Source organism: Prionailurus bengalensis, chromosome B2 (assembly GCF_016509475.1).
Source record: "Prionailurus bengalensis isolate Pbe53 chromosome B2, Fcat_Pben_1.1_paternal_pri, whole genome shotgun sequence".
NCBI lineage: Eukaryota > Metazoa > Chordata > Mammalia > Carnivora > Felidae > Prionailurus > Prionailurus bengalensis.
In genome coordinates, this window is record NC_057349.1 from 152161748 (window position 1) to 152186973 (window position 25226).

General features: G+C 45.8%; 1 protein-coding gene across 13 annotated transcripts in view; it reads left to right on the forward strand.

Annotated features, from left to right (window-relative positions):
* Positions 1-24101, forward strand: part of FAM120B (family with sequence similarity 120B) — a 95447-nt gene extending 71346 nt beyond the window's left edge. For 2 of the 13 annotated variants that reach the window (XM_043592806.1, XM_043592819.1), the window contains 4 exons: positions 911-1019; positions 2882-2974; positions 7791-7839; positions 20056-20669. In XM_043592806.1, coding sequence (XP_043448741.1) covers positions 911-1019; positions 2882-2974; positions 7791-7839; positions 20056-20329 — 525 coding nt within the window. In that variant the 3' untranslated portion in view covers positions 20330-20669. Of the gene's footprint in view, positions 1-910; positions 1020-2881; positions 2975-7790; positions 7840-8371; positions 9313-20055; positions 20670-22847 lie in introns of those variants that run through there. The other 11 variants (XM_043592807.1, XM_043592809.1, XM_043592810.1 and 8 more) reach the window with 11 other exon arrangements.
* The last annotated feature ends 1125 nt before the right edge of the window (positions 24102-25226 follow it).

A 25226-nucleotide genomic window follows, 5' to 3' on the forward strand; every position in this document is an offset into this window, starting at 1 on the left:
CTTTTTGAGTGAAGAAGGAAGGTTTGTCCAGAGGTGACCAACCTGATGTGTATCACCTGAAAATGTTCCCTGAAGGCTGTGGTTTAGTCAGGGACATGGGCTGCTGTCCTGCTACATGAGTGCAAGTGCTCCGTGGTTCCTGGGAGGTCTCCACACGAGGCCCCTGCCAGGCTCACGTGGAGTGTGCATGGATAGCCGCACGTGTGCGTGAGAGCGCGGGGTCCCAGGAGGACTCCCCAGCTGTGAGGATGACGAACGCTGAGCTTCGCATCAGATAGGAAACGTTTGCAGAGGTGCTCCCACCTCCGTCCCTCACGCGAACAAAACCAGGGCACCCTAGGGGTTCAGGGGTTCAGGACTGAGAAGCAGTCTGGAAATGTTATGTGCAGCAGCGGTGGGGGAGCAGGGAAGGGCATTGCTCAGATCTGACTTGTCACCGTGTGTGGAACTGATGCAGGAGCAGAGCAGAGCCGACTGCAGCCACCACCCGTGAGCCCCCAGTCGTGGCCCCATGTCTGATGTGGTCGCACACCAGGTGATCGCACTTGTGGTTTAAAACAAGTCGGGGCAGATGGGGCCGCGTGTCAGCAGTAAATGAGGCAGCACGGAGGGGTGAGTCTGCCCGAGAGCGGTCACCAGTCAGGTGACGGGCCCAGGTTTGTTAGGACCACCCGGTGGCGGCCCAGATTCACCACAGAGCTCGACCTTTTGGCAGTGACCATCGAACCCGTCAGACCAGAGGGGGTGTAGCGCTACCTCAGGAGAGTGTCGGTTTTCTGAGAAGCTCTCGTTAAGTTTCAGCCGTGAAGGGAGTACTCGCCCAGTGTTCTCGGACACCGTGGTCACTGTTGTTGTTTCCAGAGGGCACGCACGGGCCTGACGCTGCTCACGCTGTCTGCTCTGTCCGCAGAGGTCCCGGCTGACCAAGTTCCACGCGCTGAAGTCGGTCGTGTGCAAGGCCTGCGTGAGGGAGAACCGGCGCATCGTCAGCAGGCAGCACTGGCACTCCCCCCAGCCAGGTGGGCACCGGGCCAGGCCGCGCCGTGCAGCCTGCCACCCGCTGGCTGCTGAGATCGGGAGAAAGCGCACACTTAACGCCACAGGGTGCCACCCAGCCTTTTAAATCCTGGTCCCTTGAGGAAAGGCATCTCAGATGCGTTCTGCGTATCCCGTGACCGAGAGCTCCACTGTGGGCCCGTACTCTCTCCTCTCCTCTCCTCGGCTCCCTGCAGCCAGACGCTGCTTGCGTGGCATTTGCCTGACCAAAGTTGTTTCTCTTCCCAGTAAAAGTATGTTAGGAACATTCAGCATATAAAGAAAACAGATTTTAAAAAGGAAGCGTAAATAACGTGTATTCCGTCCCCTAAAGATAGCAGATGTTGGCAGATGATTTTTTGCAGTATTTTTCTGTGCTTCTACCGCATTGTGATGATCTTCTGTGTGGCTGTGCGTCCTCTGTGTGTCCAGACCCCTCGCACCCGGTTCGCCGCTGTGCCTGGTGGGAGAGCTCTGAAGTGGCTTCCGTTTTATGTACGTGATTTTCTTCAAACAAAGCAGCAGAGCGTACAAATTATGGAACGAAATGCAATCGAATTTTAGATAAATCTTGCCAGCTTGTCTTCTAAAAGCCTTTTATCACTTTATACCTTCACCAGCAGTGATGAAGAGTTTGTTTCGTGGCCCCTTGTCAGCATTGGCCGGGTGTTGGTTTTTTTTTAAACTAACTTCATAGATTAAACAGTGTATCTCACTGACTGGATGATTCTTTAGCACTGAAGTTGACGTCTTCTAGATTAGCTGCTCGACGAGTTTTTATTACTTCACGTCCTCCGTTGGTGAGGGTCTGTGCCTGTGCCTCTAGCAGCCCCATTGCTTTCTTTGGTGGAATCTGAGAACTCACCCCTGTTCCGACCCAGCAGACTGTCTTCAGGGCCTCTGCTTGGTGTCTGCCTTGCTGGTCTCACTCAGAGAGGCTTTATGTCGTGAGGTCCGTAAGCCCCCGTTGGGTGCTGTGTGTGGGACCCCGCGGCCCACAGGAGAGCCTGGGGGGTAGGAGCGGGGCCTCCAGCAAGTGAGGAGGGCACTTCCTCCCCCGAGTCCTGGGAGCGACAGACTCCCGCCTTGTCCTGTCCTTTTGTCTCCGTTTGGCCTCCTCCTGCCAACTGTGGATAGGCAGGATTTGACCCCAAAGCGAGAGCTTGTTCCTTGCAAAATACACGTGTGGCATTCTGCCTCTGTCGCCTGTGCCCGAACCGGTCTGCGTCCTGTCCTGCACGCACAGTGCCTGGGTTCCCGAGCGGTGGCCGGAGGCTGCAGATGGCAGAACGCAGGCTGCTTGAAGTTGGCAGGAGACTCTGAGTCAGACTTTCTCATGAAGAAGGTGTCAGAGCTTAGGAATTTATGAGAGGAAAACGCCAGAGCAGTTGAGTGCGTGGAGGACTGGGAGGGGCACGCACACCTTGGTCTGGTTCTCGGGGTCCCAGGCCCCCTGCTTACCCAGAACCCAAGTGCTGGGGGTCCAGAAGCTGTGCTGGCAGCCTGCAGAGCTCAGCCCCCAGGCCTGGGAGGCAGGGGCCCTGCTTGGTTGGAGCCCTGACAAGGCACCCCTGCTCTGCCTCGGCGCCTGCCGGTCTGCTCCTCTGTCACCTGCACGGGGTCTCCCGGGGAATGTGTTTAAATGTGGACGTCCGACTCCCACCCCCCTCGGCCCAGCTGTGGCCCCTCAGTCTGCATTTCTCACGGGCTTTCCCTGTGATTTAAGGGTACCAGAAGTTTGGGAACTACAGACCTGGTGCCACCCTGCTGCCCTCGTAGACAAAATGTGTCATTTGGGGTTAGGCATGTGGTGGCCTCCTAACGTGCTGATCACGTGTCCCTACAGGCAGGTGGGGGAGGCAGGGATCCGGCTCCCACAGGACGAGCTCCGGGTACAGCCGGGCAGGCCAAGGACAGCACTGGAGGGATCAGGGTCCAGGTAAGAGGCCGGCGGCCATGGGCTGCTCGCGATGGTGCTGTTTCAGCTTCGTGCTTCTGCTGAAGGCTGGCCACCCGACGTCTGTTTGGGCGTCGGTTGGTGTTTCCAGGTAAACAGGTCATTATACTGATGATGTCTGATTTCATTGCTGAGTGAAGTAGAGACCAGTAATTTCCAAGCTCGGCGCTAGTCGGTCTCTGCTCCTTGCCACTTTGTTTCTTCTCTGTCAATTCGTTTCATCTGTTTGAGACCCAATTTTTTTTTTTAAGTTAGTCAAAGAAAGGTTCTTGTAAAGGTTTCATGCACAGGGATCCTTCTGATGAAAAAATAGCACAGAAAGTAGCATTTTACCAGTAGCAGCATTTTGATATTTTCTGTGATCTGGCTTGTATACAGAAGAGCCTTTTGGGTGATCCAGGAAATAAAATGAATCCTTTACTTCTTGGGTGTGTAATACAGATGTCTGATTTTGTGCGTAAAACTGAATTTAATATGTAGTAGTTTACGTTTTAAATACAAAGAAAACCTCATCAGTATTTAAACTCAAAATTCCTTACAGTTTTGAAAACCTAACTGTACAGATCTTATATTAGCTAAGGTTTACAATTTTATCCTTGCAAATACAAACATGCCTTTAATTTAATTTAGTTTTTTGCAAACTCTAAAATGTGTAGACATTTCACACATTACTCACATTGTCCCCCTAGAGCACAGCCAGTCCGTGTCATTAAGCAAAGCCGCCTTTCTCGGTTTGTCTATGTGGGCGTCCACGGTGTCTGCTCACTTGGGATGTTGCTGAGGGGAATGCGAGCCTCGTTCTGGCAGAAACATCAAGGGTCTGCCGTACGGTTCAGCGCTGACCGGAGTTCATGGTGACTGGTTTTGAAATGCCCACCCTTGGGGACAGAGGGCAGGCAGCTCTGTCAGATTCGTAGCTGTTTCAGGTGGCCCTTTTAGCTGGCGAGCCTGCACAGTCCACCTGGCCGGTCCTGTCCACCGTCGCCTGCAGCTTCTGGATGGCTGGCCAAATGCGTGTAGCGGTGTCCCGCCCTGCCCCCGCCTCGTCCAGCGTAGGCACACGGTGCCTCCACCTAAACCACCTGAGGGTTGGTGCTGGTGCAGCACGACTGGGATTAAGCCAAATTCCTTCTTTCCGTTGTTTCAAGTGTATTTGAGATTGCTTTTAATTTAGAAGGTAGTGCAGTTTATTGAGCTGAACCACAAAGAGAGAACCCAGAAGACGAAGGAGGGTTTGTAAACTTACCTAAAGTCAGACTCTGACACCCGGAGCTGTGGGCTCGCGTCTGCGAAGGTGGCACTCCAGGTGCCCTCTGTTGGACCCGTTGTGTGTGCACGACGTCAGCGCTTACTCAGCCTGTCGAGCTGAGCTGCCCTAAGGGTGCATACATGCAGCAGGTGGCCCCCCCCCAGCCTGGAGGCTCCACAGTGTGTGGCCTTGCCCCGTCGGGCTGTCTGCCTCTCCTTGGGGCTCCTAACTCGTTAAGAACGACACGTCTTCCAGCAGCCAGGCGGAGCTGGACAAATGCACATGGAGTGTGCATCTCCCCCGTCTTCACTGGGGTCCGAGAAAACCCCTCTGAGAGGTGGTGTTTAAGCAGAGACCCGGTGAGAGGGAGCAGCCACCAGACGCCTACGGGAGGGGTGTGCGCAGAAGGCGGGGCCGTCGGGACCCTGTGTGGCTGGAAGGGGAGCAGGAGGCAGGCAGCAGAGGAGCTGACCTTTCAGAGCCTCACGACACTGGTCAGAGCCCTGGAAGTTCACTTCAGATGAGATGCTCCATGTGTCCGTTCTGGAGAGATGTTCCCTTAGTCACCAGACCGCCACCCACAGATCTCAGAGCCTGTGGACCTTCAGTACAAAGCTGGTGACGAACCTCTTCTGTAATGCTAGCAGGGTGTGTGACCTGTAGGCCCCCATCCTGTGTTTGAAATACGTGTGTGATGGGCTTGGAGCGGAGAGCGGGTCCAGCCCTGTCTGTCTGCGTATCCTGTCCCACGTATGTTTAAGTAGCAGGACTCTGGGTCCCTGTCACCCTTAAAGCTACGGTGCTGTCAAGCTCGCAAGGCCCTGGCCCCTCCAGGTGAGGATCAGAGTGCACCCACCGAGCTCAGGCAAGCAGGATGAGGGCAGGCGTGCTGCACGCCTTCCAGGCAGACCGGCGTGACGGGGTGTACGTGGTCCTCCCGGAGTTCCTCTGAGCAGATGACAGAGGCTCCCCGGCAGCCGCTCTCCCCGACATCACTGCTCCCCACGTATGGCCTGGTGTGGGAAATGGAAACCTTCCTCTTAATCCCCTTTGGCTTAGGCTTGTCTCCTTTTCTTCCTGCTGGTGTCGCAAGTCAGGAAAGATGAGATAGTACGAAGTCAGGGAGAGGAGGGCTGCAAGGGAAGCCCGGGCACGGTAGAGGGGAGGAGGTGACGAGTTCTGCGGGGAGGTGAGCACAGTCACCTGGGGTGGGACAGACGACCACCACGTGCGCATTTCCGCTTCCAGGCCGCCCGCTCACGTGCTACATGCCCTCAGTCACGGCCTGGCAGCCTTGGTGTCCTCCTGGCCCTGAGCCCTGTGGTTCCGCCGGGGAGTAGCGACACCCGAGTGATGATGGTGGCGCCGCTCTCAGACATGCCATCGAGGACGTGCCTCACCTTGGCCCAAGCCTGGTGCCCTTGAATTCGAGCTTTTCGGAAAAAGAGAAGGCTCTGCAGGATTTCTTAATAACTCATCTCATCTTTCCCCGAGGAGGCCTGCTGCAGTGGGTTCTCACAGGCAAGCACAGCCTCAGATCCTGGACTCAGCACTCGCCCGTGGACCTGACCCTAGCAGGTCGCAGGGCCTCTAGGTCTGTCTGCCGTGAAGGCACACAGAAAGCTTCGGGTGTGATTCCCCCACCCACAGGACCAGCCCGGATTTCCGGGAACATTGGGAACTCTCGGGGATGTTTGTCAGGCTGGGTGCTAGACCACGGAGAATCAAGGAAACGCTGATGGCCTCAACGGCCCAAGCCTGCAGCTGCTTCAGAAGCGCCCTGGTTTGAACCCAATCCCTCCTCAGGGGACGGGACCGCGGTGGTAACATAAGAGTCCGGGAGTGGTGGTGCCTGAGGGTTTGGGGCTGAAAAATGTGCCCGGGAGACCTCGGTCAAAGGCAAACGAGGTGGCTTGCGTTAGGGTCAGATGTCAGAATTTGGGGATGGGGATGCGGGCCTCCAGAGCACAGTCCCTGGCAGTGGACGCAGCAGCACGTGCAGATTTGCCGAGCGGGACATCGTGTGTCAGCTGCACTCAAATTAAAAGCAAAAAGAATGTGGGCGTGGGGGCGTGAGGAATTGAAAGGCTCCTGCAGGACAGTGGTTAAGCACGGACACCGTTTCATTTGCATTTTGCCTCACGTGGAAAAATGTTCACAAAAATTTTGTTGGTGGTACTAGTATGTTTTCCAATTTCAGATGTGTCTGCATAAAATACATGTTCACACGCGTATGTCACGCCTTTTATTTGTTAGGACTGGAGCATTGTTTGAGGTCACGTCATCCCCTTGTTCAGCTTTAGTTGCTGTAAAAGAATTACATCGTCTTTACTTGGCCCCCACACATTTTGCTGGGTTTTATCTATCCTCGAACTCCTATTTTAGCATTTTTTAGAGGTATCTAAGTAGTCTAAGTAGAAAGTTGTCAGTACTGCCTGGACAGAGTTAATGGGAAAAATTCTTTGTTTTAAGTGAAAAACTAAAAACGCCTCGGAATGAACATATTGAGTTACTGAGACAGTTGGGAAGTTTCCGGGGCCGGTGCCTGCCTGGCCCGATGGAGGAGCGGGGAGCCTGCCCACTCTGCCGGGCAGGGAGACTCAGACACAGAGCTGCAGGGCCCTTCAGCGGCACCAGCCTCCCTGTGAAGCATTTGCTTCCAGACCTGTGAAGTGCAGTGGGGAACATCAAAGCCGCTAAAGTGAGAACATTTGAACATCTTCCTTTCTGTTGGTGAGAAATGTGTTAAATTCCACAGTCAGTAGCAAAGCACATTTGCCTGTGATTTCTTGAGCTTCTCACTTATCGGTGGTAAGGTGGTAATTCTGTAGGCGGCCTGGGCTGTTGTAAAACCACCTCTGGTCATCTGTGATAACAAGGTGGGGCCTGGAAACCTCATTCTGGCCTTGCTGTGACCTTCTCCTGCCACCCAGCCCTCTGCCAGAGCCCCTGCCAGCCTCACACTCCTGGGAGGGACAAAGGCCGCCCTCAGTGGGAGAGGCATGGGCGTCATCAGTCAAGCAGAAGCATGGAAAGCTTTGTAGGAAAAGTGTCATTTTCTGAATGTGAAAACAACCACCTTTTTTGATGGCAGGCTGGCTGTCTTCTGGTTCTCGCCTGCCACTCCCTGTATAGCGGGGGACAAAAAGTGGCCGGCTGCACTGGGAAGGGAACCTCCGCACTCAGCTGTAGGGCCACACGTTGCTTTTTCCGTCCTTGGCAAAGTGTCCTCCGTGAGCCATCTGCTTACGAAGTTCCTTTCCCAATATCATTGGCAGCAGAGGCCGTCTAGATTCAGTGCAGGTGGTTGGACACTGCTCCGTCTAACAGCAGAACCGCCTCTTAATTAATTGCTTCCTACTCTAATGGAAAGTGTGTGGAACAAACTTTTAATCACAGTGGCAACATCAGAGAAGAGAGTAATAAGTTATGTCCTCCAAGTACAACTCAGCATGTTTTTATGCATACTTAGAAATGTGCGGTTTTCGCAGTTTGAATTTAGAGAAATGTAATTAACTTAGTTTTGGTTTGCATGTCTGTTTGGTGCAGGAAATAGACAGTATGAGCCTGACCATTGGAGAAGATACTCCTCTTCCGGGTAAGTGCACCTCTTACAGCCTCAGATAAATCCATCTTATCAAAGATGGAAGTCAAGTATCTGCCTTTGTAACCTAAATCTTTCATATCAGTTGCTAAACTTTAAAATAATTTAGACGTTAAATTCTGACGTGGGGCTAAGTGAACACGGTTTTCAGATAGATGAGTTTGCTTCTAGAAAGAGTGTGGACAGAAAGAGACCCCAAGTCTGGACTTAGAGTCCTGGGGATACGCCCTTCTTGAACGTGAGGCGCTCAGAACAGCATAACAGTTGTGTCCTTGGGGAGAAACAGTCTGAGGTCTAGGCCTAGCTTTTCATGAAAAGGAAAAAACATCCTTTTCAGTGACTTCTCCCTTGTATCATACAAAAAAGCTCTCTGTTGACTTATTTTCAGAGGTTGTGCCTGAGTCCGTGGCCCCAAACACTTGTTAACAACCATAAGTTCTTCATCTGTGTCTGTGGGGAACGGTCGGTTTTTCTTTTCTTTAATGAGTTGGAATCTTACTGTGTCTTGCTTTTTTTAACTTAACAGCAGATTGTAACGATTGGAGACATGATGCCCTGTGGTTGTAGAATATTCCAAGAATTGCTTTCTAATTATAAATACAGAGAAAGAAGTCACAACCTCCTTCTCGCCTTCCTGGCGGGAGACCCTGCTCTGCGTGGAGGGCCCAGCCCTGCCTGGGAAGCATAACAGTGTGTGGCCCGTGGGTCTGTTCCGGTAGTGGCGTCCTTTCCATTTTACTTTTGCCGGGCCCCAGCTCAGAGTTCTGACAGCAGTTGTGTGGGGCAGGCCTGGGTCCATCAGACAGGAGGCCTGGGGGGGGGGGGGTGGGAGGAGGTAGTAGTTGAGTGTCAGCAGCCTACTTTATGACGCCACTAATGAATGGTTCATTTGTTGCTCTGGTCTGAACATTGAAGGGGTTTTGTTTTTAAAAAATCATCCTAGACACATCCAAGTTTCATGGGAGAATTTTCAGGTAATTCAAGAATTGAAATTGTAAGGCCAAAATTGTACTGAGCTCAACCCCTGGGGTATTGACAATGGAAAGAAATCTAGATTAGAGGTTAGGAGACAAAGGCCGTCCTGCACCACACGCCGTGGCTCTGGAGGTTCCCAGAAACTCTCAGAAATGTGCGTGCGTGTTGCCCAGAGGACACGTCCAGCTGCTGCTGTCTGGAAAAACCAAAGAAGCCCTGAGCATAGTCACAGTCCGGTCTGTATATTGCGCTGGATGAATTCCCCCAACAGCTCAAGTATGCAGAGCTCCTGGCTTTGTCTTGCCTGAAAATCCCAGCTATCATTTACCAAAACAGGGATAGAGTCTCCAGATATTTTTATGTTTGAAGCATCCTCACCACTTCCTGCAATTCCTTATGAAGGACATTTCCATATCTAATTACTTTTCATGCAAGTCTTGTAGGACCTACAACCTAATTTCCCATCTTTACAAATAAATTTTTTTCATTCTACTTCTGGTGTTTCCTATCTAAGTATTAATATTCTTTCATTTCTGCTCATTGGAGACCACTGCTGCTTCTAGAAGTTTCACTTCTTTGCTGCTATTTTTATAACTTTGAGATAAATTCTCATCCCTTAGACTGAAAGAGTAGACCTCCATGAAAATTATTTCCCCCTTTTATAATATCTGAATTCTAACTTGAGAATAAAATATTTGAGGTCCGTTAGCAAGCTTAAGTAAGCCATTGAGTTTGTATAATCTTTCTTGGGTTTGAAAAGCCAGTACAGTAAGTGTCTGTGATCTTGTTATTGTTCCGGAGGTTAATTACCTCTGTAGCCTAGTCTTTTGACAAAATGTCCATATATCAATTTAAAGGTGAAAATAAAACAATATATCACTCATAAGTAAATATAGTTTCAGGGATGCCTGGCCAGCTCGGTTGGGCGTCCGACTTCAGCTCAGATCATGATCTCATGGTCAGTGAGATCAAGCCCCACATCGGGCTCTGTGCTGACGGCTCAGAGCCTAGGGCCTGCTTCCGATTCTGTGTCTCCCTCTCTCTCTCTTCCTCCCCGACTTGTGCTCTCTCAAAAATGAATAAATGTTAAAAAAATTTTTTTAATAATACAATAAATATATTTCACATTTCTTTCATTATTTGGACATTTCACCATCCAATATGTTGGGATCTTGGTGAAGGAAAGGATGTTGAATTTTGTCAAATGCTATTTCTGTATCAATTGAGATGACCATATAATTTTTTTATTCTTCATTTCTCAATGTGGTGTATCATGTTGATTGTTCTGCATATGTTGAACATTTCTTGCGTCCAAGGGATAAATATCACTGATCAAGGTATATGATCCTTTAAATATGCTGTTGAATTTGGTTTGCTGGTATTTTGTTGAGGATTTCTGCATCCTTGTTTATCAGGGCTATTGGCCTATAGTTTTCTTATAGTGTCCTTGTCTGGTTTTGATATCAGGGTATCATGGCTTCGTAAAATGAGTTTGGAAGTTTTCCTTCTCTTTCAGTTTTTTGGAAGAGTTTGAGAAAAATTGACATTAATTCTTCTTTCAATGTTTGGTAGAATTCACCGGGAAAGCCTGGTCCTGGACTTTCCTTTGTTGGGAGCTTTTTAATTACTGATTCAGTCTCCTTTCTCGCTGATTAGTCTGTTCAGATTATCTGTCTGATCATGATTCAGTCTTTATAGGTTGTATGTTTCTAGGACTTGATTTGTTTCTTCCAGGTTGTCTAGCTGTTGGCATATAATTGTTCATAGTAGTCACATCTGTAGTATCAGTTGTCATTTCTCCTTGAGTGATCTTTTTCTCTTGTCAGTCTAGCTAAAGGTTTGTCAGTTTTGTTTATCTTTTCAAAAAACCAATTTAGTTATATTTATCTTTTTCATTGTCTTTCTTGTCCCATTTATTATTTTTCTTTTAATCTTTGTTCTTTCTGCTGTCTTTGGGCTTAGTATTTTTTTTTCTAGTTTCTTGAGGTGTAAAGTCAGGTTGTTGAATTGAGGTGTTTCTTTTTTCTAATGTAGTAGGCATTCATTACTATAAATATCCCTCTCAGAACTGCTTTGGTTGCATCCTATTAGTTTTGTTTCCCACTAGTTTTTGTATGTTGGATTTCTGTTTTTGTTTGTCTCAAGATACCTTTTGATTTCTTCTTGACCTACCTGTTGGTTGTTCAAGAATGTGTTGTTTAATTTCCACAGATCTGTGAATTTTCCAGTTTTCCTCCTCTTATTGGTTTCTAGTTTCACACCATTGTGATCAGAAAATATACTTAATATAATTTCGATCTTGTTAAGTTTTTAAGACTTGTTTCATGGCCTAATCTATGATCTATCCTGAGGAATATTCTGTGTGTGCTTGAGAATAGTGTGTATTCTTCTGTCTTGTAGATGTCTGTCAGGGTCATCTGGTCTAAAGTGTCGTTCAAGTCCAATGTTTCTTTATTGATTTGCTGTTTAGGTGACATACTCACTGTTGAAAGTGGGATATTAGAGTCCCCTCTTGTTATTATATTGCTATCTATTTTTCCCTTCAGTTGTGTTAATATTTTCTTCATATGTTTGCAAAATGTATCATCCTTTCATGGTAAAAGCTCTCAACAAAGTAGGTATAGAAGGAACGTACCTCAACTTAATAAAGGCCAACCAACCCATAGCTAGCATCATATTCAATAGTGACATCTTTCTCTAAGATCAGGAATAAGAGCAGGATGTCCACTCTCACCACTTCTCTGCAGCATAGTACTAAAAATTCTAGCCAGAGCAATTAGGCAAGAAAAAGAAATAAAGGAAGTAAGATCTGCTTGATGACATGATTGCATATGTAGAACACCCTAAAGACTTCATCCAAAAACTGTTAGAACTTTGAATGAATCCAGTAAAGTTGCAGGACACAAGATCAATATAACATTTCTATATGCTAACAATAGATTATTCAAAAGGGAAATTAAGAAAATCTAATAACGGTGGCATCAAAAAGAATGAAATACTTAGAAATAAATTTAACCAAGGAGGTGAAAGATCTGTATAATATAAAGTACAAAACACTGATGAAAAAAATTGAAGACACAAATAAATGCAAAGATATCTTGGGTTCATGGATCAGAAGAATTAATATTGTTAAAATGTCTACACTACCCAAAACAATCCACAGGTTCAGTGTAATCCCTATTAAAATTTCAATGGCAGTTTCCCAAAAATAAAACAATCCTAAAATTTGTATGGAACCACAAAATACCCCAGATACCTAAAGCAATCTTGAGAAAGAATAACCAAGCTAGAGGTGTCACATTTCTTGATGTCAAACTATATTACAAAGCCAAACTAATCAAAATAGTGTGGTATTTACATAAAAATAGGCTCAGAGCTCAATGGAACAGAATAGAGAGCCTCACATGTATGGTCAACTAATCTTCAAAGTGGCTCCGAGAACACACAATGGAAAAAGGACAGTGTCTTTAATAATTTATATTAGGAAAACTGAATATCCACATGTGTAAGAATGAAATTAGAGCCTTACCTTACATAAAAATGGATTAAAGACTTAAACATAAGATCTAAAATTGGAAAACTCCCGGAAGAAAATATAGGGAATAACCTCCTTGACATTGGTCTTGTAAATATTTTGGATATGACACCAAAGCACAGAAAACAAAAGCAAAATAAACAAGTGGTACTGCATCAAACTAAAAAGCTCCTGCACAGCAAAGGAAACATTGTGATCAAAGTGAAGAGGCAACCTATAGAATGGGAGAAAATATTTGTGAACCATATATCTGATAAGAGGTTAACATCTAAATATATAAAGAACTATTATAACTCAAGAGTAAAAACAAAACCAAAAACAAGCCCCCCCCCCAAAAAAAAACCCAGATAACCCAATTGAAAAAGGGACAAAGGAAATGAATAGACATTTCTCCAAAGAAGACATACAGGTGGCCAACAGGTACATGAAAAGATGCTCAACATTTCTAATCATCAGGGAAATGCAAATCAAAACCACAGTGAGCTATTACCTCATACCTGTTAGAATGGCCATCATCAAAAAGACAAGAGACAAGTGTTGGTGAGGATGTGGAGAAAAAGAAACACTTGTGCACCATTGATGGAATGTCAAAAATTGATACAGCCACTGCGGAACACAGTATGGCAGTTGCTCAAAAATTAAAAATGGAGGGGCACCTGGTGGCTCAGCCAATTAAGTGTCCAACTCGATTTCAGTTCAAGTCATGATCTCACAGTCTGTGAGTTCGAGCCCTGCGTTGGGCTCCATGCTGACAGCACAGAGCTTTCTTGGGATTCTCTATCTTTCACTCTGTTCCGGCCCTGATCACACTTGCGCGCGCTCTCTCTCTTTCTCTGTCTCAAAATAAAGAAACAAATAAATAACTGACACCATGGGGGACGCCTGGGTGACTCAATGGGTTAAGCATCTGACTTCAGCTTAGGTCATGATCTCATGGTTTGTGAGTTTGAGCCCCACATCAGGCTCTGTGCTGACAGGTCAGAGCCTGGAGCCTGTTTCAGATTCTGTCTCCTTCTCTGTCTGCTGCTCTCCACTCAGGCTCTGTCTTTCTCTCTCAAATAAAGATTAAAAAAAAATAACCAACACCATAGAAATAAAAAGAATTATAAGAGAATCCTACAAAAAATCACATCCCAACAAATTGGACAACCCAGAAGAAATGGATAAATTCCTAGAAACATAGAGTCTTCCACATTGAATCAGGAAGAAATAGAAAATCTGAACAGACCAATTACTAGTAATGAGATTGGTAATCAAATAACTTCCATTAAGCAATAGTCCAGGACCAGATGAATTCTACCAGTCACTTTTTTAAAGTATATTTACTTATTTTGGGAGAGAGAGAGAGCATGTGTGTGAGGGAGAGGAGCATAGAGAGAGGAGGAGAGAGAGAATCCCAAGCAGGCTCCACACTGTCAGTTCAGAGCCCAACACAGGACTTGAACTCACAAACTGTGAGATTATGACCTAAGCCGAAATCAAGAGTCAGACACTTAACTGACCAAGCCACCTAGGTATCCCTCTATCAGTCATTTAACGAGGAGTTAATACATATTCTTCTCAAACTATTCAAAATAGAAGAGAGAGAAAAGCTTCCAGATACATTCTGTGAGTCCAGCATTGCCCTTATATAGAAACCAAAAATATTATAATAGGAGAAAATCATAGTCCAGTATCCCTGATGAACATAGATGCAAAAATTCTCAACAAGATAGTAGCAAACTGAATTCAACAATATATTAAAGGATCATTCACTCCAATCTAGTGAGATTTATTCTGGGGATGGAAGGATGGTTCAATATCTGCAAACCAGTAAACACAATGCACAACATTAACAAAATAAAAAACAAAAATTACATGATCTTCTCACTAGGTGCAGAAAAAGCATTTGACAAAATTCAGCATCTGTTCATGATAAAAACTCAACAAAGTGGGTTTAGAGGGAACATCAACATAATAAAGGTCATATGTGACAAACCCATTGCTAACATCATACTCAGTGGTGAAAGAGCTTTTCTGCTAAGATCAAGAACAAGACAAGGATGTACACACTTGCAACTTTTATTCAACAAAGTACTGGAAGTCCTAGCCACAGCAATCAGACAACAAAAAGAAATAAAAGGCATCCACTTTGATAAGGAAGAAGTAAAACTGCCATTATTTGCAAATCACGTATTATACACACAGAACCCCAAAGACTCCACCAAAAAACTATTAGAACTAACAAATGCAGTAAGTTGCAGGATACAAAATTAATACACAAAATTCTGTTGCATTTCTATACACTAATAATGAAATAGAAATTAAAAAAAAAATTCCATTTACAATTGCACCAAAAAGAATAAAATATCTAGGAATAAATGGTTTTAATGAAGGGGATGAAAGACCTATACTCTGAAAACTATAAAACATTGATGAAAGAAATTGAAGAAGATACAATGGATCAAGTGTACAATGTACATGTACAATGTACAAATGTACAATGTACAAAAGATACAGTGTACAAAAACAAATGGAACAATACATCATGCTCAGGGATTGGAAGAATTAATATTGTTAAAATGTCCATACTATCCAAAGCAGTCCACAGATTCAGTGCAATCCCTATCAAAATACCAATAGCATTTTTTACATATTTAGCATGAATAGTACTAAAATTTATATGGAACCACAAAAGACCCTGGATAGCCAAAGCAATCCTGAGAAAGAACAGTGTTGGGTTTCACAATCCCAGATTTCCAGATATACTACAAAGCTATAATCAGAACAGTATGGTACTGACACATATGTGTCAAATATGTGTATGTGACAAACAGACATGGATCAGTGGATCAAAATAGCCCAAATGCACACTTACATGGTCAGTTAAGCTATGACAAAAGAGGCAAAAATGTACAATGGGAATAAGTCTCTTCCATAAATGGTGTTGGGAAAACTGGACAGCCACTTGCAAGAGAATGAAACTGGACTGCTGTCTTACACCACACACAAAAATAAACTGAAAATAGATTAAAGACACCAGTGTGAGACCTGAAACCATAAACCTTGTAGAAGAAAACCAAGACAGTAATAGATAGGTCTCCTCAGGCAAGGGAAATAAAAGCAAAAATAAACAATTGGGACTACACCAAAATAAAAAGTTTTTTATACAGTGAAGGAAGCCATCAACAAAACAAAAGACAACCTACCGAGTAGAAGATATTTGCAAATGATATATCTGATAAAGTGTTAATATCCAAAATATATAAAGAACTTCTATAACTCAACACCAAAAAAACAAATAATAAAATTTAGAAATGGGCAGAGGACTTGAACAGACATTTTCCCAAAGACATGCAGATGGCCAGCAGACACATGAAAAGATGCTCAACATCACTAATCATCTGGAAAATGCAGTCAGAACCATAATGAGGTATCACCTTACTACCTCTGTTAGAATGGGTAAAATCAAAGGAAATAATGTGTTGACAAAGATGGATTCAAAAGAACCCTTGTGCACCATTGGTGGGAATGTAAATTGGTGCAACCACTGTGGAAAATACTATAGAGGTTCCTCAAAGAAATTAGAAATATCATATGATCCAGTAATTCTATTACTGGCTATTTACCCAAAGAAAACAAAACACTGTTTGAAAAAGATATATGCATCCCCTTGTTCATTGCAGTATTTACAATAGCTAAATTATGGAAGCAACCCAAGCGTCCCTCTATAGATGATTGGATAAAGAAGATATAGTACATATACACAATGGAATATTACTCAGCCATAAAAAATGAGTTCTTTCCATTTGCAACAACATGGATGGACCTATAGGGTATTATGGTAACTGAAATTAAGTCACACAGAAAAAGACAAATAGCGTAAGATCTCACTCATAAGTGAAATCTAAAAGACAAACGAACAACAAGAAAAAAAAAACAGAAACAGACCCATAAGCAAAGAACAAACTGGTGGTTGCCAGAAGGGCAAGGGATAGGGGGATGAGCAAAGTGGGTGAAGGGGAGTGGACGTTACAGACTGCCAGTTATGGCATGAATAAGTCACGGGATGAAAGGCACAGTAACGGGAATATAGTCAGTGGTATTGTAATAGTGTATGTGGTGACAGATGGAAGCAACATTTGTAGTATAATATATAAACTTGTCAAATTACTATGTTGTACACCTGAAACTAATGTGTTGTTGTGTGTCAACTATAGTTCAAAAAAAGTTTCAATACACCAGGAAGATAAAACAATTACAAATGTTTGCTTACCAAATTACAGACGCTCGAAATGTATGAAACAAAAATTGACAGAATTGAAAGAAATAATTCAATAATAATAGAGACTTTAATACTCCACTTTTAATAATAGAACAGCAGACAGAAAGTAAGGGAGGAAATAAAGGTATTAGACGACATGATAAACCAACTGGACCTAACTGACATCTGGAACACTCTTCAGGTTAGGCCTTATATTAGCCACAAAGCATGTCTCTTTGATACACAGTGAGAGGAAGTTAGAAATCAACAACAGAAGGAAAACTGGAAAATTCATAAAATTGAAAATTAAACAGCATACTACTAAACAACCAATGGGTCATAGAAGAAATCACAAGGAAAAGCAGAAAATACTTAGACGCAAATGAAAATGAAAACACAAAATACTAAACTCATGGGGTTCACCAAGAGCAGTGCTTGGAGAGAAATGTGTAGCTATGAACACCTACATTTTAAAAGGAAAAAGGATCTCAAATCAGTAGACTGTATTTCATCTTGAGGAACTATAAAAAGAAAAAGCAAACTAAACCCAAGGCTGCCAAAAGGAAAGAAATAATAAAGATTAAAGTGGAGATATACAAAATGCAGAATAGAAAAACAATAGAGAAAAATCAGTGAAATCTAGAATTGATTCTTTAAAAAGGTAGGGAAATTGAGAAATCTTTAGATGAAAACGGAAGATAGAAATAAAATCAGAAATGGAAGTGAGGACACTGCAACTGACATGACAAAGATAAAAATGATTTTAAGAGCATGGTATGAAAAATTATATGCCAGTCTAGGAAAAATGGGCACATTCCTTAAAACTTAATAAATCACCTAAACGGACTGAAGAAAAAATAGAAAATCTCAATAGACTTTAATAAGTAACACGATTGAATTAGTAATTAGAAATCTCCAACAAAGAAAAGTCCTGGACCGGATTGCTTCTCTGTGAGTTCTACCAAGCATTTAAAAAAGAATTGACACCAATCCTTCTCAAACTGTCCAAAAAAAAATTTTTTTAAAGACCAAATACTTAGTGAGACCAAAATTTCCCTGATACCTAAGCCAGATAAGAACTTTACAAGAAAAGAAAATTATAAACCAATATAGTTTGTGAATATAAATGCAAAAATCTTCAACAAAATATTAATAAGTTGAATCTGATAGAATATTAAAAAGATTATTCACAGTGACCAAGTGGGATTTATTCCAGGAATGAAAGGGTTATTCAATATAAAATAGGTGTAATATACCACATTATTAAAATGAAGACGGCAGTCACATTCGATGCATTCAAAAAGACATTTGACAAAATCCAACATCCTTTCATAATAAAAACCCTCATAGGTGCCTGGATGGCTCAGTTGGTTGAGCATCTGACTTCAGTTCAGCTCATGATCTCATGGTTCATGAGTTCAAGCCCCACATCAGGCTTTGCACTGACAGCACAGGTCCTGCTTCGGATTCTCTGCCCCTCTCCCTGTTTCTCTACCCCTCCCCCATGTGCACACTCTCTCTTTCTCAAAAATAAACATTTAAAAATTTTTTAATTAAAATAAAGTTGATAAATATCAAAAACTCTCAGAAGACTAGGAATAGAGGTAAAATACCTCACCATGATAAAAGGTATTTATGAAAAACCCATAGTTAATATCATATTCAATGGTGGAAGGTGAGAAGCTTCCCCCTTAAGGTCAGGAACAAGGTGCCCACTTTCACCACTACTGTTCAGCCTTGTACTGGCATTCTAGCTAGAGCAGTTAGATAAGAAAAAAATAAAAGCATCCAAAATGAAAAGGAAGATGTAAAGCTGTCTCTAGCCATACATGTCATGAACTTATGTATAGAAGATCCAAACATTCCACAGGAAAGCTACCAAAGCTAATAAATTCACCAAAGCTGCAGAATTTAATAAGTCAACAGACAAAAATCCATTGTGTTTCTAACACCAGCAGTGAGTAATCAGGAAAGGAAATTAAGAAAGCAGTTTATTTATTCATTCATTCAAAGTATTTAATAGTGTGGGAAAATTGGATATCCCATGCAAAAGAATGAAATTAGACCCCTTACCTCACACCATATACCAAAATTAACTCAAACTGGGTCGAAGACCTAGACTCAAGGGCTGTAATATAAAACTCTATTTTTTTATAATGTTTATTAATTTGGAGAGAGAGAGCACCAGGGAGGGGCAGAGAGAGGGAGAGAGAGAAACCCCCAAGTCTCTGTACTGTCAGGAGCAGAGCCCAGTGTGGGGCTGATCCTATAAACCGTGAGATCATGACCTAAGCCACCCAGGTGCCCCTAAAACTCTTTAAATAAAGCATTGAGAAAATTTTCATGGGATTGGCTTTGGCAAGGACCTCACGGGTATGACACCAAAAGCATAGGCAACAAAAGAAAAAATAAATTAGATTTTATCAGAATTTAAAAATTCGGTACAATAAAAAATAATATTAAAAAAGTGAGGGGTGCCTGGGTGGTTCAGTCAGTTGGGCATCCAACTTCAGCTCAGGTTATGATCTCACAGTCCGTGAGTTCAAGCCCCATGTCGGGCTCTGCTGACAGCTCGGAGCCTGGAGCCTGCTTCAGATTCTGTGTCTCCCCCTCTCTCTGCCCCTCCCCTGCTCACACTCGGTCTCTATCAAAAAATGAATAAAAGTTAAAAAAAAAAAAAAAAGTAAAGGGGCACCCGGGTGGCTCAGTTGGTTGAGCGACCAACTTCGGCTCAGGTCATGACCTCATAGTTCATGGGTTCAAGCCCCGCGTTGGGCTCTGTGCTGGCAGCTTGGAGCCTGGAACCTGCTTCAGATTCTGTGTCTCTCCCTCTCTTTCTGTCTGTCTCTCTCTCTCTCTCTCAAAAATAAATACTAAAGAAGTGAAAAGACAATGTACTGAAAGAGAAAATGCTATGTTTCTGATAAGGGATTAATATCCAAAATATGTATATGTATAAAACCTCCATAACTTGACAACGAAAAGGTAACAGGGCTTGAATAGATTTTTCTTTTTTAAAAAGAAAATTTATTTTCTGAGAGAGAGCACATGTGAGCAGGGGAACGGCAGAGAGCAAGGGACAGAGGATCCCAAGCAGGCTGTGTACTGACAGCAGCAAGCCGCTGTGGGGCTTGAACCCCCAAACCGTGACACCGTGACCTGAGCTGAAGTCACATGCTTAACCAACTGAGCCACCCAGGTGTGAATAGACTTTTCTGTGAAGAAGATGTGTAAATGGCCAGGAAGCTCATCAAAGGATGCTCTGCATCGTTTGTCACAGGAAATACAAGTCAAAACTGCAAGGTACCGCTTCACACCTACTAGGATGATACTACTACTACTAAACAGAAAATACTAAGTATTGACAAGCATGTGGAGAAACCTGACCCCCATGCGCTGCTGGAGGGAATGTGAAATGGTGCAGCCATGATGTTCATAACATCATTATCCACATCAGTCAACAGATGGGAACAACCCCAGTGTCCATCGGCAGAGAAGTGGCTCCTTACTTGGCAGCTCTGCGGACAGGCTGCACCCCCGAGAAGTCGGTGGGGCAAGTCCTAGGAGCAGCCTCAGGCTTGGCTCCTGTCCCCACGGCCCAGCCTCTGGACACCTGGACTCCAGGAGAGCCCCCGCGTGGAGTGCGATGGGGAATGCCACGGAAGGCAGCCCAAGCCAGCAGCCTTCCTGTCTCCAACACACCCGGCCAGCCGCCTCGCAGATGGCAGTGAGAAGCTGGTCAGCGTCTTTCAGATCTGGAACCTTCTTCCAATGATTTCTCTCGTGATGTCCTTCCTTCCATTCTCTCTGCTCTCTGTTACTTGTCTCAGAGGTTAGACACTATATTCCAGCCCTGTAATTGTCCTGTATTTTCTCTCCTTGTATCTTGGTCTTTTGCTCTGCTTTGTGGGAGATTACATTACATTTGTCTCCCATTCTTTCTGATCTTTAATTGTGCTGTTTGTAAATTCTGAGAGCTCGGAATGTCTCTTTTTCATAGCATATTCTTCTGTTTCGTGGCTGCAACGTTTCTTTTGCATCTGAGTAAATTACACCAATAGTTGTGTTTTATTTTGTTTTTTCCTTCTTCCTTCATAGAATCTTCTTCTGTTTCTCTTTCTATATGTTTCTTTTGGTCTTTGTTTTTATTTTAGAATAAAAAAAATTTTTTTTAATGTTTATTTATTTTTGAGAGAGACAGAGACAGAGCGCAAGCTGGGGAGGGGCAAGAGAAAGGGAGACAGAGAATCTGAAGCAGGCTCCAGGCTCCAGGCTCTGAGCTGTCAGCACAGGGCCCGATATGGGGCTGGAACCAATGGACCAGGATATCGTGACCTGAGCCGAAGCTGGACGCTCAACCAACTGAACCACCCAGGCGCTCCTACTTTAGATTTTTGTTCTCACATGGCTGGTAATTCTTCAGGGCAGATTGTGTTGCAGAGTCAGGCATTGTAAAAGTGATGGGAAGCCAGTACCCCAGGTGAGGCTTTCAGCCACGGGATCCTTGGGGGGGTCCTGATGCTGAAATTCTTGACTCTTACCTCAGGTCATAGGAAGAGCCTTCCTGCTCTTCCTGGAGACACCAAGGGAATGACGTAATTACAAAAATCTGAGGAAGTCCTGGGGGACCATTTGTAACTGGGGTGAGGGGAAACAGTAGAGAAGGGCCCTAGAATGATCCTCAGGTCCCTGACTTGCATTGAGTTCAGATTTCAGTGCTATTAACTTGGGTAGGAAATACAAGGGAAGGAGAGTGAGTGTAGACAAGCTTTAACTTTTGGGTCCATTGTGATTGCGGTGTCCCTGCTGGCTGTGGTTGACTTTGGAGCAGAGAAGACCGGTTCAGTTTCTGCTCTGTGGCCTGCTGTGTGTATGGCCTTGGACGGCACACCTGGCCTCTCCACTCCTCGCTTCCTAGTGAGGGTGATGTCACCCCTGCCCCCAGGATTCAGTGGGAGGGTGCATATGCTCACATGCATCTTGCAATGTGCAAACCCGCAGTGAGCATGTCCTCTGTTGCATCCGCAGCGGTGAGCTCCTGTCGGAGGAGGCATCCGGGGGGTGACCGGAGAGGGATTCGGCAGGGCCAGCATTACTCAGCACATCATAGAGACCCAGGCATTACATTTGTCTCCCAAGTCCTGGGCACCAGCACCTGCAGACCTGTGGGAAAGTGGGGGAGGCCTATGCAAGTGCCTCTCTAGGGGTCTGGAAAGACCAAGTAACACGGTGCCCTGGGACCTGGGGGGGACGGCATTTCAGAAGAGTGGTGGGCAGTTTCCAGTGTTGTAGAGGTAGGAATGATCTCCAGAATACGGAGGGTGCCAGCACTGAGGGCTACATGGGTCAGCACTCAGGAAGCACTCAATAGGTGACATCAGGACTAAGTATCTGGTTGAAACGGTGACCTTTGGTATTAACAATTAGGAAGTCAACAGTGATGGCCACCATTCTCCATTCAGTAAGGGTGTGCCCTCAACTCATTCTGGAATCGGGCAGGACATGCTTACGTGAAACATTGTCTCCTCTCCCAGACCCAGGGATACACCACAGACACGCACACCCCCGTGGATATGCCGCACACACGCACAGACACGCACACCCCGGTGCATACGCCCCGCACACGCGCAGACGCACACCCCGGTGCATAAGCCCCACACATGTGCAGACACGCACACCCTGGTGCATACGCTGTGCACACGCACAGACACGCACACCCCAGTGGATATGCCACACACGTGTGGACATGCGCACCCCAGTGGATATCCCGTGCATACATGCAGGCACGCAACCCCAGTGCATGTGCTGTGCACACGTGCAAACATGCACACCCCGGTGCATACGCCCCACACACATGCAGACATGCACACTCCAGTGGATACACCACACACATGTGCAGACACGCATACCCCGGTGCATATGCCCCACACACGTGCGGACACACACACCCCAGTGGATATGCCGTGCACACGCGCAGACACAGACACCCCGGTGCACACGCTGTGCACACGCGCAGACACGCTCACTCCAGTGGATACACCACACGCGTGTAGACATGCATACCCCGGTGCACATGCCCCACACGTGCGGACACACACACCCCAGTGGATATGCCGTGCACACACGCAGACATGCACACCCGCTGGCTCCGGCCAGGCCTGCCAGTTGTGGTCCCTGGGCACCTCCTCCCTGTGGCCAGCTTGCAGGATGCACTCATCAGGGAAGCTCATGCAGTCACTTGTGTTGCAGGTGGTCCAACTGACGCCCACCAGCTGGAAGAGGACAGACCCGCTCGCAGGTGAAGAAGGAATCATTGTAAACGTAGACACTGAGCATAAAGCCAGTACAGTACATCTTGCTTACCTACAGCCAAGACCTAGAACGAGATTGCTGTATTTCACCCATTATGGGCACACAGTACAGACATGTTGAGTGAGGTGACCTGAACGTGGTATGTGTTTTTAACTCCACTCTACTGTGCCGTTTACGTGGCACCAGGCAGCCAGGCGGAGCTGAGGGCGTGTGAAGAACTGCCTGCTGCCTCCCAGAAGCTTTGCTGTGGCTCCACCCCAAGTGTGGAGATTCCCCGTAGTCTCTGACAGCTTGTAAATGTACAGACCTTCGTGGGGAGAACGGAGAAACGATGAACGCCTGTGTCATCGAGGCCCTGCTCTGCGTGAATCTGCACAGCATGGGCCACAGTATCTCCCAAGACCGGGAAGCCAACCCAGAAAGGACCGCGTAGCTTCGGGCAGCCGCCCTTGAGTCCCTTGTGCTTGGGTTACACGTGCAGTCGCAAGTTTCTTCCTGAGTGGTTGGCCCGGGCCTGGGATGTGCAGGCCCTTGTGAAAGTTCACTGTGGTCCTCCCGGCACAGCTGAGGTCTCTGTGGTCACTTCAAGAGTGCTCAGTTGGTGAGTGGGAAAGACTGTTTTGTGGTTACCATTGTGTTCCAGGGAATATGGCCGGACCACCCTCGTGTGAAGGACACATCTGAGAACAGGCAGCACAGGGAGCCCAGCGGCTCCCACGGGACTGGGACATGGGGCCCCGTCTCACGTGCTTGGTTCAGCAGCGGTAGGGATGGTGTGGTTGGTTGGGCTCATCCGCTCTCCTTTGTGTTGTGACGCTGATCTGTAATACGCATTTCGCTCTACCAGTTACCAGTGGTTAGTCTGCTGTTACAACAAGTGAAGACCCACTTCTTTGTCCCGGTTCTCATTTGGCCCTGTTGTCGAAGTTCTATAGCTGGAAAGGCCTTGGGCACCGGACGTAGTCTGGCCAGGTCTCCTATGGGCTCTGTACCGCCCCCTTCTCAAATGTAAGTCTGTACACCTGTGAGAGGAAAAAGAAAGTGGTGATTCCTGAGTCAATCTATTAATTGTTATTCTCATGTTGTTTAAATATGTGCAGACATGCATCAGGGTCCTTAATGCTCAGAGCTCTTTCTTAATGCAGCTTTCATTCCAACACGTCATTTAAATAAACTGAGACTAGATTCTGAGTCAAGTAGCGTTGTTACCACAGTCCCCCAGCCGCTCCCCGGGGGGCCGGCCAGAGCCCTCATCTCTGGAGCTGCCGTGCTAGTGTCCACGGGAGGCATAGACGCCAGCGGAAGGCAGAGGCAGGGGACTGAGGTTGCCCATGACGGGAACCCTGTGAGTGCGCCCCTTCGTTGAACGGGCAGGGGTGCCTGGTGTGGCTGAGCCCACAGTGGCGTCTGGTGCGCTCGCCTGCACACGGGACTAGGTTTCAAGAGGGACGTCTGCCATATCCGTGAATTTTTGCCACAAGAATGACTTTGTGTGTTGTGTAGTTGAAAATAAAGGGAAAGAAATAATCATGGCCGGTGACCACTTTGGTATCTCCGGTAAAGTGGGTTTTTATTTCTAAAGTACTGACCAGTTGGATTTAATGAGTTCAGCACCCAGAGGATTGGACACGTTCACTTTTTTCCCATCCTTTGAACTTTGTGTTTAAAATTTCGAGCTGTTTCAGGCATTGCCACAACTTAGGATGAAAAATAAGTTGGTAGCGGCGGCATCTTCTGACTGTCACAAAAAGGAAAAAAAACCCTGGGGCTCCTGGGTGGCTCAGTCGATGGAGCGTCCGACTTCAGCTCAGGTCACGATCTCACAGTCTGTAAGTTCGAGCCCCGCGTCGAGCTCTGTGCTGACAGCTCAGAGCCTGGAGCCTGCTTCCGATTCCGTGTCTCCCTCTCTCTCTGCCTCTCCCCTGCTCATGCTCTGTCTCTCTCTGTCAAAAATAAACATTAAAAAAGTTTTTTTTAATAAAAAGTTTTTTTAAAAATGCAAAAAAGCCCCTTTGCTTGGAGAGCTGCAGCTCCGTGTGGGGAGAGGGGACCCTGGCTTGTTCCCCTCCTAGAGGCCAGGGACCCTGGTGTTTGTAATCCCTTCTCGTTTGATGCCAAGTGGACCATCCTGGGGCCTGAAGCCCGTCCATACCAGCAGCCTCCGTTACTCTACTGAAAGCTGACACGTGCCTCTTCCTCGTCGGCTTCCTGCCCCCAGTTGTCCAGGGGCTCTTGGTAGAGCTTCAGGAAGGGCCCCAGCACTGGGGGCCAGCTTCTGCAATTTGACCCTGGGGTGCGGTGGTGCGGTGATGAGAG